At 44.9% G+C, this 12,115-nt stretch overlaps 1 protein-coding gene across 10 annotated transcripts in view; it reads right to left on the bottom strand.

Annotated features, from left to right (window-relative positions):
• Positions 1-3,690: 3,690 nt before the first annotated feature.
• Positions 3,691-12,115, bottom strand: part of SEC31A (SEC31 homolog A, COPII coat complex component) — a 39,371-nt gene continuing 30,946 nt past the window's right edge. For 6 of the 10 annotated variants that reach the window (XM_066186602.1, XM_066186600.1, XM_066186607.1 and 3 more), the window contains 5 exons: positions 10,016-10,074; positions 7,831-8,103; positions 7,317-7,436; positions 5,147-5,218; positions 3,691-4,300 (listed from right to left, as the gene is read on the bottom strand). In XM_066186602.1, coding sequence (XP_066042699.1) covers positions 4,121-4,300; positions 5,147-5,218; positions 7,317-7,436; positions 7,831-8,103; positions 10,016-10,074 — 704 coding nt within the window. In that variant the 3' untranslated portion in view covers positions 3,691-4,120. Of the gene's footprint in view, positions 4,301-5,146; positions 5,219-7,316; positions 7,437-7,830; positions 8,104-10,015; positions 10,075-11,953; positions 12,002-12,115 lie in introns of all 10 variants that reach the window. The other 4 variants (XM_066186598.1, XM_066186601.1, XM_066186599.1 and 1 more) reach the window with 2 other exon arrangements.

Below are 12,115 nucleotides of genomic sequence, written 5' to 3'. Positions count from 1 at the left end.
TATAATTAAACTCAAGATTGTTTTTGATATATTTTAAACATTCTTCTAGAATTCTCTGCCCGGAAGAAAGAAAGAGGGCAGTGATGATGATGAAAGGTGGTAAATGTTTTGTGTGAACAGTGAGTATCATTTTAATGCTACTCAGTCCTGCCTACTACCATCACATTTCAGTGCAGTTATTTAACATGTTGTCAACAGTGGCTTTCTTTCTTTTCTTCTTTTCTCTTTTCCTTTCCCATGAAAAATAAAGTGATGATCCCAAGGCTTTGTTCAAATGTACACTTTAAGTAAAGAAGGAAACAAACCCTTAAACATCAGAGGGACAAGGAATATCTGATCAATTTTGTGGACTGAAGTGCTTCTTGTGTACCTGGCAAAGAATCTGAGCAACAATTTCTCCAGAAGCCTTCTGTGTGCTGTCCAGGCAGGCACGGACTTACTGGGTGAGGTCAGCTGCAGCTGCTTTTTTCGAGTGCTTTGCAATAAATCCACTCTTAATTAGATGCTCTTCTGGATAACTTGCAGCTCTAAAGCTCAGAGGAATTTTAATCACTTCAGCCTGTTTTGGGTGAGGATTGCATTAAATGTGTCCATACATCCACACTGACTGGCCATTTGGTGATGTATCTGTTTGATCTGCAGGATCGCCTGAGGGAACATGGGAATGATCAACCCAGCACAGAGCAAGTCAAGGCTGGGAGATCACCCATTTAAGACTGGACGTGCTGAAACTGTTCCTGGTATCAGTACAGTATTTATTACATTCCTCAGTATTCTCTGGCAATGGCCTTGGCCCTTGTTCAAGGCTGAACAACTCAGCTCAGCACCAGGCACCTCAACAGGACACTCAGCATTCCCTGCAGGGGAGGTGCTGTCAGCTGGTGGCAGATGTTTGGCTGGATTCCCCTTTAGCTTGGAGCCATGCCTGGCTCTATACCTGCTGCTCTGCCTTTGCCATGGATGCCTGAGAACAGCGGACACTTTGGGGTGTGGAGCCACGTGGGGTTGCAGGTAGTGGGGAGGGGAGGCAGGGAAGGGAAATATCTGACTCAGGATCTCCTTTCTTTCCCCTCTCAGGCATAAGGGGGCTAATGACACAGCAGGGTTGCTGCTGCTGAAGCCAAGTACCAGCATGGTGGTGAAGGTGAGGATGAAGCTGAGGGCAGCCTGCAGAACTCTGGGGAGTGGTGTCACTGCTCTGCACGCTGGCTCTGCCATGCTTCCCAAAACATGCACCCTCCTCTCCATAGCTTTTTGAGGAAACAGCTCTGGCAGCAAGACCCTGTCCCTTGTCTCTCAATAGCCCAGCGAGCCTAGCACAGGCTTCCTTCTGGGCAGAGAAAACACAGTCACTATGCAGTAAACCCACATTCCCAATCTTTATGTTTGAGAACTGTGTGATCCAGAAGGCACAACACAGGAAAAATCTGATGTAAACCGTGTACAGGCTCGAAGGGCAGCAGCAATTAAAGACAATCTCCAACATTCATGCCTAACGCTGACCTTGTACTTCTGCCAGCAAGACCAAGATAAATCCATTACAGAGCTTTACCAGCACAAAAAGGTTTTCACTCAAGTGCTTAACTTGGATGTCCTGCCTGCAGCCAGGCCTCTCTGCAGTGCTGCCACTGCTCCATCCCCACGTGCATCCAAACAGGACACAACTGCATTAACTCTGCCCTTTCCTGCTGGCCCTTTTGCTTGGGTGGTGACTGCTGAAGGAGCAAGGTACCTCCTCATGTCAGCTGCTATCAGACAACACCTACGCTGCTCAGAATACATCCTTGAATTTCCTTCCATCCCTTCTTCTAATTCTGCAGCCTTGGGTGGCCGCAAAGAGGAGCAGCATGGCTGGTGTTATAAAGGTATAAAACTCTTCTCACTCAGTAAGATCAAAATTAGGCTATTTGGGGCCAAATTATTTTACCAGCATAACTTGGCAGGGCTTCACTGCCTTCTGTAAACGAAGGTAGCCGTTTGCATTTATCCCATCAGATGGGTGGCTAATTGCTTGGCATTCCTTGAAGATATGAACAGACGGCAGCATAACCAATAATTCATCTCAGCTGCTCTCAGGAGAGAAGTAGCAGATTTTTGCATCCACTCCTGTTAAGCACTTGGGCAGTGCAGTTTTCCTGTCCTGAGCTCCTGACAATGGCTGAGGTGGAAGGCCTCAGAAAGAGAGGAGATTACTCCACTGCTGACAGTGTCCAGGCCATGGTGCAACATCAGGGTACGCTCAGCATACTATCACATCAAAACCCCTTCCCATTTCCCTCTTACCTGGTGGTCTCATTTTTGACCACTTCAATTTCCAGATCAAACCAACACCACATTTTTTCTCATGCAACACTGCTCCATAGCTCTGATCAACCTCACAGGGAAAACAAGCAAAATTTATTTCTTCCCATTAAATAAACTCTTCAGTCCTGTCCCTGGCATGTGTGCCTTGCCGAGTCCCTTCTCATTTGGCCTTCTCTCTGACATGGATGCAAGTCTCGTGAAGCTTTGTGTCATTAAACATTCCTCGGTTTTTACAAAGCTGTATCTTACACAGGAGATATTCCCAGCTAATTACTCTCACAGCCTGCTGCTCTTGTTCCCAACTTATGAGCTTCCAATTTATAGCAGGGCTTTTGCCCACAACCCTGCACCTACTGGAGGACATGCTCTTCTGCCACCATCAGTCTCCCCAGCTGCCACTGCCAGAAACAGCCAGCTTCTCAAAATACAAACCATGTGCCTGTCCTTCACAAGTGCCAGTGTATGCCACCACTCCTGCTCCATGTCCAGAAGAACTCCCAAAAACACTCAGGGAGAGCATATGCAAGACCAGCTCCTCAATTCCTCGAGCATTACCTCCCATCTGCTGGTTTGGTCCTGAAGTACTGAGACCGCTTTTTGTTTTCCTTGCTGAGCAGTGCATCACAGAAAGCACAGGCCAGCCCAGTACAGCTGCTTTTCAGCCTACTGAGGGTTTTTGAAAAAAAATTTATTCTTTTAAAAGTTCTACCTTAAATCAAGACACAAAGGTGCTGAATATACTGCTATAAGTACACGTATCCAAGAATACTTGTAACACTGCCTAGGAAATATAACCTAGATCAAAAAATTTACTCCAACTGTTGTTTAAACTCCTGAAATGAGGTAACTCCAAGCTGAAGCCTTGTGTTCACCAATTTTCAAAGCTTATGAAGTAAGAAAGTGCTGGAAAGCAAATAAAACTCTTTTGTCTAACACATCTGTTTGAAGTCACAGAAGTCAGCAGTGATTTACATTGTTACTGAGATTATTTCTTGCAGTATGCCTTGCCAAATCTACATTCCACAAGCCCTGATATTTTACATTGTTTTCATGCAAAACTGCTTCTTTTGTTTCCCAAACCCAGACATTTGTTCCAACTGCTGAGCTTTGTGTTCTACACAGACCTTTTAGTGATAAAAAGAGGAAAAACAAAAGTATTCTCATGCCCAGGACACAACAGAAAGTGGCCTCACTGTACTCCAGTTCAAAAAATCTCTCCGCTGCACTTCATAAAGACAAATTTTAATAAATTTACATTTATTGAAAATATCACATTAGCTTTTATTTTGCTCACTTGCCCCAGTGCACAATTAAGCTATTTAACATGTAAATTGTAATAACAGAACCGCAAGCAGCTTCATAAAATGAAAGACCAAATACGCCTGGTAACATGATCAGACTGTTTTTAATCTGGTGGATAAGGAACAGTGGGGTGGAAGGGAATAATCTGTTTTAGGGTCCAATACACAACCTACCTTGTTTTGTTTCAACACATACATCTGTTATTAAAAGCCACTGTTTAGCAGCGTGACATGCACCTAAAAATTGACAACGTGGGACATCAGCCATTAAATATACTATTTGTAGAGGAGAATTCGTTAGGGATGGGAAAAGGATTAAAATAAGAAGAAAAGCACCAGGGCTCCACAGAGCCCTTCTAGAACAAAGTACTTTGCAGGGAGAGTGTAATGCCATTTGCCAGCTCTACTGCGCCATGCCGTGAGGACGAGCCTTTGGTCCATTTCCCGCATGTCTGCCGTAGAAATGCACTTCTTTGGGAAAGCAACCACCGGGGCTTTGCCAGTGCAGGGCTACCTCACACTCCCAGCTTGTTGGCCTGGGTGAGGACAACCTTCAGGACTGGCATGAAAGCAGAGGTCTCGCTGAAGTTGCTGGTGCTGACGATGTGTGTGTGGATGTTCAGTCCCTCCTGGTAGTTGCGGGTTTCGATGCTCTTCACGATGTTGTGCAAGCCACTAATGATGGTTGGAGAGAGCTGCAAGGAAGGCAGGCAAGGCAGGTCAGCACAAAGGAGAAACCAGAAAGAGAAATTCCGAGTGTGGCACTTGGCTCTCAGGAAGGTGCAGCACTTAGTTCCTCTCTTTGGAGATAGCCATCTTCAGGGCTGCACCACGCTGCCAACAGTCACTGGGAAGTCTATTGTTAGACTTCAAGCAGAATGGACCTTCTCTGCTACACCCTGCAAAAGCCTTCCCTGCCAGTCCCTGGATGCAATTCCCTGGGGTGGAGGCCTTCTGTGAGTGACTCTTGGCAGCACAAACACCTACTGAGCTTTTACACCTTTGGATAAGGTTAATTGCTCAGCAAACATGGCCTGACAACAAGAGGATTACATCATTCCAATCTTAAGGTACTAAGACCTTTAAGGACAGTCCCTTATTCTGCCAAAGCCTCCTGGAAGGCTTTGGAAAAATTATCTTCAAAAGTACTTGCACATCTGCCTTCCAGTGAAGTCAGTGAGCCTCCAACATCAAAATCCCCTGGGATGTGTTTTGACCCCAGGCTGTGTGTCTCAGTTCCTGCTTGGAGCAGAGAAACTGTGCCTGCTGCAAGGAACTCTGCTCTTTGGCTCAGCACAGCCTCATAAAACTCATGACACAACCCCCAAAACAACACTGTAAAGTCTGCACAGCCATGTGGGGCCAAGCACGGTAACTGGCTGTTTTCTAAGAAATCTGTGCAAACTTCCAATAAATGGATTTGGAGCACACTTCCAAAGAAAAAACGAGCATGTGCTACATCCTGCAGAAGTAGTATTGCACCAATGAAGTAATTTGCCATACATGACTGAGCGGTGGGGGGGAAGTAAAACAGAACTTACTGTCTGTTCCCTAAGTTTGTCATACAGAAACTCCAGGCGTTTATTTGCATCATCCAGTTTCCTCTTGGTTTGCTGCAAGACAAAGAAATACAACAAAGCACAGCAATTTTAAGAACGCCAGACCAATCTGCTACCATTGCAAAGACGTACATACAGCACATGAAATTCCTTTCTCAACAACATTTTCCTAACACATCATTTGGATTCTTTGTTCTGTACTCTTCTCCCCTGATTTTGCTAGAAAAGACCACTGTGACTGTCGTTCTCCACATGTAAATGCTTCAGTTATCTACAGAAAATGGAAAACTGTAGAGGTGGCACCCCAAAAGCCACTGGCCATTTTCAAACCCCACTGGCAAATAGCTGATAAGAAAAGTGACAGAATTCTGAGATGCAGGACTATTTTTTCTCCTATGGTTCACTAAAAAAGCACAATAACTGGATATAAGTCTTACTGGAATGAAGTATCCAGCAACATTAGTGAGAGCTTAAGGGCACATGCAGAAGCTCCAGTTACAAGTGTGTCATCATCTATGGCAAATCCTAATTATATTTTTCCTCATGTGATTAGTAAAGCCAGCAGTTTGTCTGTAAGTTTTTAGTGTCAACAGCAAAACTAACAGCCTAACCCAATCTGTCCTTACAGACACTTTGTGCTTTCGTGACTTTTATAAAGTAAACCACCCACTGATGTGCCTGGAATTATTTTGCCACCAAAGGCTCTTAAAATAACCCCAGTACATTTCACCTGGAGCTGCAGTTGCTGGAGAAATGAATCTTTATGCACTTTTTTTTCTTAAACAACATCTAAAATTGCAGATTTTACTCCAGAATTACAAAACAGTAATAAAGCATCAAGGTTACAATTGCAGAAGCACAAAGAAAGCTGCTGGTCAACAGCAGCAGAAATGACATTGGTGCACAAGAGTACTGGAATTTCGTCCTAAATCAGTCTGTGCATCCATCTGTCTTCACTTAGGATAACTACCATTTTCCCTGGCAACTGGAAACATTTCTTTGGATTAAATAATTGTTTGGAGAAAATAAAGCCTGTGGGAAGGCTCTAGCTCAGGGGTGAAGACCAACTGCTGGCTGCTTGCTGTGCTAGAAATTAGGGAAAGCTGTTCAGATGGCACAAAGGAGAACACAACACATGGATCTTGGGCCACATGGGGAAAACTCCTCAGCAGCAGTTATGTCATCAAGGAACTGAGATATCTAAGGAAAAAGTCCCTCAGGAGGAGCAGGTAAGAAAGCCCCAGTTCTTTTGGACTTCCTAACTCTCAGATTCATGACCACAGAACATTAGTTTCAAAACCCATTAAAAGGTGCACATGCTATTTTCATTTTACAGACGGTCAGCTAGGACAGACAGGAATAAATTGTGTCTAGGGAACAGCAAGACACCTCTCCAGCCAAAGCAATCAGGTGGAAGTGCAAACTGGTTGTTCTCCTCCCTCTTAAGTTCCCATTCTCATTTTCCCCTTTAGAATAGCTGAGCAGTGCCTGTATTTGCTCTGACAACAACTGATGTGTACAGTCAGGGTGGTGTCCCTTGTCTCCGTGGGCTGAAACACTTTCACTGCCTAAGAAAATCAGAGAGACTTAACAAGAAGCAAGCAAAATGTGTTGGCAGAGCAGAAAAGCAATCCCCAGGTGCAGATATGAGTGGAATGCTTTTGCCTCCTTTGTCTGTCTGGGAGAAGGGCACCTAGAGCAAGGAAAGGTCAAAGGGAAGGCAGAACACACTATATATCCATACAAACACATGTATATGCACTCTACAGCCTTTACAGAAAGGATTTTGAGCAACTGAGTGACACTGAACAGACAAGAGCTTGAGTCTGTGCTGCTGACCAAGCAAATTCAGTGCACAAAGCCCTCTGCACACCACCAGCACCACCTTTTAGCATGTGGCAGGCACGAGCTGAACAGTCAGCACCTGGGCTTTGCGGTGGCACGTTATTTATTGGCCATCAGAAATAAATGAGAAGCTTTGGGAGGGATAGCTCATTTACAAGGTACTGGCTGCCGTGGGAAATGTTTTTCCCATGAAAATTCAGCTCCTGTGGTTGTGTTAAAGCTGTTAACCTTCCTTTTCCCAGGTAATTACTGTTTCCCTTTGAAATGAGTTTGTCACCAGAAATCACAAGTCACAGAAATCACCTACCGGATCAGAGGCAGACAGCAGGCACCTCTGGATGAGAGCTTCAAACGTGGTCTTCAGAATAAGGTGCTCCTCAGGGATGGGCTTCTTGGTGATCTTCTCTGTTGGCAGTGCCTGCACGTGCTGAGCAACAGGGAACAGGTGAGGCTTTTCCAGGTCACAGTGCCCACATGTTGTTTTCAGCTAAACCGAGTGGCATTATTACCTAGCTTGGCACAACTCCTATTTCCTCCCTGTGGGTGTGTGGAGGTGACTTTACCAGCACCTGCTGTTGCACCCTCTGGGAAGCTGTGAAAGTTGCAGAAGGAAGCAGCTTGTTGGCCCATACTGACTATAGGATTAGTGCCACCTAGGTGGAGATTACAGTAACAAAATGCCAGCACAGTGCAAAGCCAGTGCCTAGAAACTCCGCAGTACACTTTGCAGCTACAAGAAAAGCCTGGACAACAGGATCCCGCCTGGCAGGCTCTACTGATAGACAAACAAACCCATGCAGTGCTGGGGCTGGCTACCTTACCTGGATGGCATTGCCGATTGGGGCCCCCGGGGCCCCCTCCGTGCTGGGTTTGGAAACAGTGGGTGGCATGATGGATGGCCCCAGGGGCTGGGGAGCAGGCTGGAAGCCACCCTGCAGCACCATCTGCCCTGCAGGGAGGTGTGGAGGCTGGAAGCTGGGTGCACTGCTGGCTGGTGCTGGAGCCTGGGGCTGCTGCATCTGAGACTGCGGGTCTGCCAGCGGGTTCATGATGGGGGAGGTGATGGGCACTGGGGGCAGGAAGTTGTCAGGGACCTGGGGGAAAAAAGCAAGGCATTTGTGTTGGTGTGGCTGCTGCAGGCACAGCACAGCACCCAGCTCTTTCAGACTTCCCAAACCACAGTAAGTGGGAGTGCTGGATACAGAAATAACAGGGGCAGACAACACAGAATTTCACTCTGGCTAACCAAACCCATCCTCCTGGCTGCACAGTAAGAACTGCCCTGGGGCAGCCCAGCCTGCCCCTGGACACGAGAGCTGAGTGCAGTCACCTCGAATCACAGCCACTCTCCCTCCAAACCAAAGGTTTGGCAGACCAGCATTATTAGAAGAGAAAACTAACCCACACCTACATCTATTCTTACTATTGGGTCATTATATTTAGACTTTTGTGTCTCATTTTCAAGGGTGTATTTTTGTCCATGCAGTACGTAGGTCACAGCCAGCAACATGCCCCAGTAAAGCTTCTGAAAGCCTTTCAAGTTTCTGGCACACAGGTCTGCACTAAGGCAGATTACCAGGGCATTTCAGATTCATCCTTGAGCATCTGCCAGTCTTGACACAGGGGAGTTTCACAAACATTTGGTAGAGGGAAGAAACAACAAAATGAGCTACTGGCCTCTGCTACACATGCAGGAATCAAAACAACAGAAAAGGCTTCCATGGGAATGTGCAAATTTCTTTGGGTGCAAATGGGAAAAAAAAAGGGAAGATTACAGAACCCTGGATGAATGATGCTAGAATTAAGCTAGTGGTTTGAGACAGAAAAAAAAAATTCCCAATCCAGCAACAAAGTCAATTATAAAGGAAATGAATCATGGCAATAAACTTTTGAGTGGTGAATAAATTCTTAGTTAGGAGGGAAACAGCTGAAAATTATGGCTTGAAATGCCAGACATTTCTTCTATTTTATAATAGTCCATGTGGTGAGTCATTTTGTAATATCCTAAACCACCCCTCAGACAGTGGACAGAAGGGAAACAAACATAGAAACACGACTGACAGATTTGTTAAATACCCAACAGGGAATGCAACAAACACATTCCTCATTTAGAGGGAGCCAAGCTTTGGCTATGGCAGAAATTCTGGCTGTGACACACACATAGAAGTAGCAAAAACCCTGTGTGCAGAAGGCTGCTTCTTGAGCTCTCTGCTCCAGCAGTTATTCTGACACTAAGAGTTCTCTATCCAGCCTCCAAAAGCTTCTTCACCTTGAACTGCAGAGACCAAAACCCTTTGGGTTTGGAAGACTTCTGCCTTTGCCTTCACCCAGACCTTATCTTGGCTGCTCTAATGTTTTGTTCTCCCCACACTTTACATGCTCCAGGACTAACTCGTGCTTCCCAGGGTCAAAGAGCAGTGGATAACACTAACTGCTGTGGAGATACTCCAGGCTACCGCAGCACCAGGGGATGAAAATGCTCATTCTGCTCCATGCCAAGTGTTCCCAGTTATCCTGCCCTGCTGCAATTTAAATCCATTTTGCAAAACTACATTATCTCCATCATGGAAATTGTCTTACCCTCAACAGATCTCTCAGGGTCAGACCCTTAATCAGGATAAATTGCTTTCAGCTCCAGCAACGTCAATCTATAACAATTTGCACAGCCTCCTCATTTTGCCTAAGTATCATCTCCTGCAAAACTCTGCTGCTTTACTGCAGATGAAAACAGTTGGAAGTATTTGCTTCAAACCATGAACAATGTTGTTATTAACAACCACAACTTCAGCAAAAACCCACCAGCTCTTTAGAGGCTTAGACATTTTGAGTGGGATAATGGATATTAGAGAGACATAAAGGCCATTTCTGCTCATGAGATGCAGCTTTTGTTTGCTGCTAACCCTTCTCTTCCTTTCTCCTGCCAACAGGTTTCCCAGGAGCAGCTTAAACGACTGTTTTTCAGGTGAGCAGCACTCAGTTGTGCTGAGGTAGGACTTTCTAGACTACCTTCTTCTTCTTGGCAGCTCTGTTGAGGGTGGGAGGGTCATTCCAGCCGTTCTGGGGCCCTGGAACAGAAAGAAAACAGAGACTGTAAGTACCTGGGAGGAGGGCAGTGAAGCCTTCATAAGCTCAGCTGGGCCAGATCCATGCCATGGCTCTACTGGCAGAGCCTGCCCTGACCTGCCTCCCTGAGGGCCAGTGTTGCATACAGGTAAAAACCTTATAAAAGAAAGGCCTTCTGATATCATGGCTTAAGCCTGCTAATTCAGCTGGGTGCAGCTAGCCTGTTCAGTTCCCACGAGAAGGAATTAAGAGAATAAAAATCAGTTTGCAAAATAATCTATTCTTGTTTTAAAAAAAAAAAGTTACACCTGCAAAAACAAAGTCTGTCCCAGGAGAATCCATAAAAAAAAAAGAGTAAACTATCTAGAAATAAAAAAGTTTAATAGACATATACAACAGCCATTACCAACCAATGAACTTAATTTCAATAATTTGCTAACCAACTAAGTTCATACACAATGCCTACTGATACCATATAAAAATGAACTATGTAAATAAAAATTAGTCTTTTCTGCATCAAAAAAAAAAGTCCCATCTGTTTAATTGCAACAGGCTAGAACATCTCCAGTGCCAGCCAGAGCCTCCCAACATCCCTGCCATCAGACCCTTTGGGCTCTGCATTCACTGGGCAAGGTTTGGGATCTTGACCAACTGTTCTCAAGTTAATAACTTAATTATTAACCTTCTCTTCTCTTGCAGGAAAAAAAAAGAGCTTTGAGCAGACATGCCTTTGAAGAGGGCCTACCATGCCCAAGAAAGCTCTGCTACACAGACTGTGTATGTGAAGAGAGCTTATCCACAACATTTGTACATGGAGTTCCCCAGCAACACCACACAAAAAGAGGAGGCGTAAGAGGCCTTAAGCATTTCAGGCCAGGTTCACCCAGTCACCTTGGAAACACGAAAGAGCCATAAACCCAGCTTTCCCCTGCCAGCTACAAGCATGGTTTTGGGTGCTTTGTATCCTCAAATCAGAGCAGAGCTGCTTGAGCAAGGTGCAAAAATCTGGCTTTCTGTACCACGGGTGATTTGTTTGAAACTGGAAGCACAGAGGATGTCTGAGCAGATTCACTCCATGTGCGGGGTGTTGCTCAGCACCAAACCTTCTGCTCTGCCAAGAAAGCAAGCCCCCTGCAGCTGTGAGATTTGCACCCCAAAGCTCCCATGAGTGCATTAGAAAGGGCTGCCCATCTCCTCACATGGAATTGGGCCCACATCCAGGCATTACTGCAGCCTCCCCAAGTAATCAGGATTTATTGCGCAAAGCCACAAAAAGCCAACAAACCCAAATCCCTGCTCAATGGACTTTTTCACCACAGTGTTTTTCACTTAGCAGATGATGAGTTTACCTTAGACAGCACAGGTTAACGTTACTGCAGAATTGGCACAATTTATCTGAAATTTCATTTGCTCTCAGGCTTTTGTCAAGGAAGTTCCACATCCTGAGCATGTTAAAGGGGTAAATGAAAAACTGTTTAAAACCCCTTTCACATCTGCTTTCTCTTGAACCAAAGGCAGTGCCATCTCCTGGCAGCCTCCTCTATTTCTCCCTATCCAGAAAATCCCAGAGTATTTCAGATACAGGGAGTCTAACTGATAGGAGCAGCATGTTACAAAAATCTCCCAGACTGTTACTGCTGTTAATTTCCTGGGATAATTTGCATTAAAAAAAGGAAAAGATTTAAAAAGAATTTGTTTCTGTGGTTAAAAACTCCAGACGTGTTGTTACTGGTTTCAATTAAGGAATTAAAAATCGATTTGATTTAAGTCTAATTGGCAAACAGCATCACACTTAATGTTCTCCGAAGAACATTTGCATAATTGATGACCATTCAGTTAATTTCATGTAGTGGCTGTAATTATTTTCAGGTTAGGTGGTACCTAGTTCACCTGCGAAGGGAGAGGCCTGGTCTTGAGATGGTAGACTTTCTGCAGACAAAATGTAAAGATAACTAAAAAAACCTTTTCTTCAAAAATAATAAAGCAATTGGTCTTTAATTTTTGACCAGCAATTTAGTTTCACAACATGCATCAGCAGAAAAA

Source organism: Chamaea fasciata, unplaced genomic scaffold (assembly GCF_029207755.1).
Source record: "Chamaea fasciata isolate MVZ Bird 193981 ecotype frontalis unplaced genomic scaffold, bChaFas1.0.hap1 SCAF_6, whole genome shotgun sequence".
Classification (NCBI taxonomy): Eukaryota; Metazoa; Chordata; class Aves; order Passeriformes; family Sylviidae; genus Chamaea; species Chamaea fasciata.
Note: the sequence above shows the minus strand (reverse complement) of the source record. Positions and strands in the feature narration are given on the sequence as shown.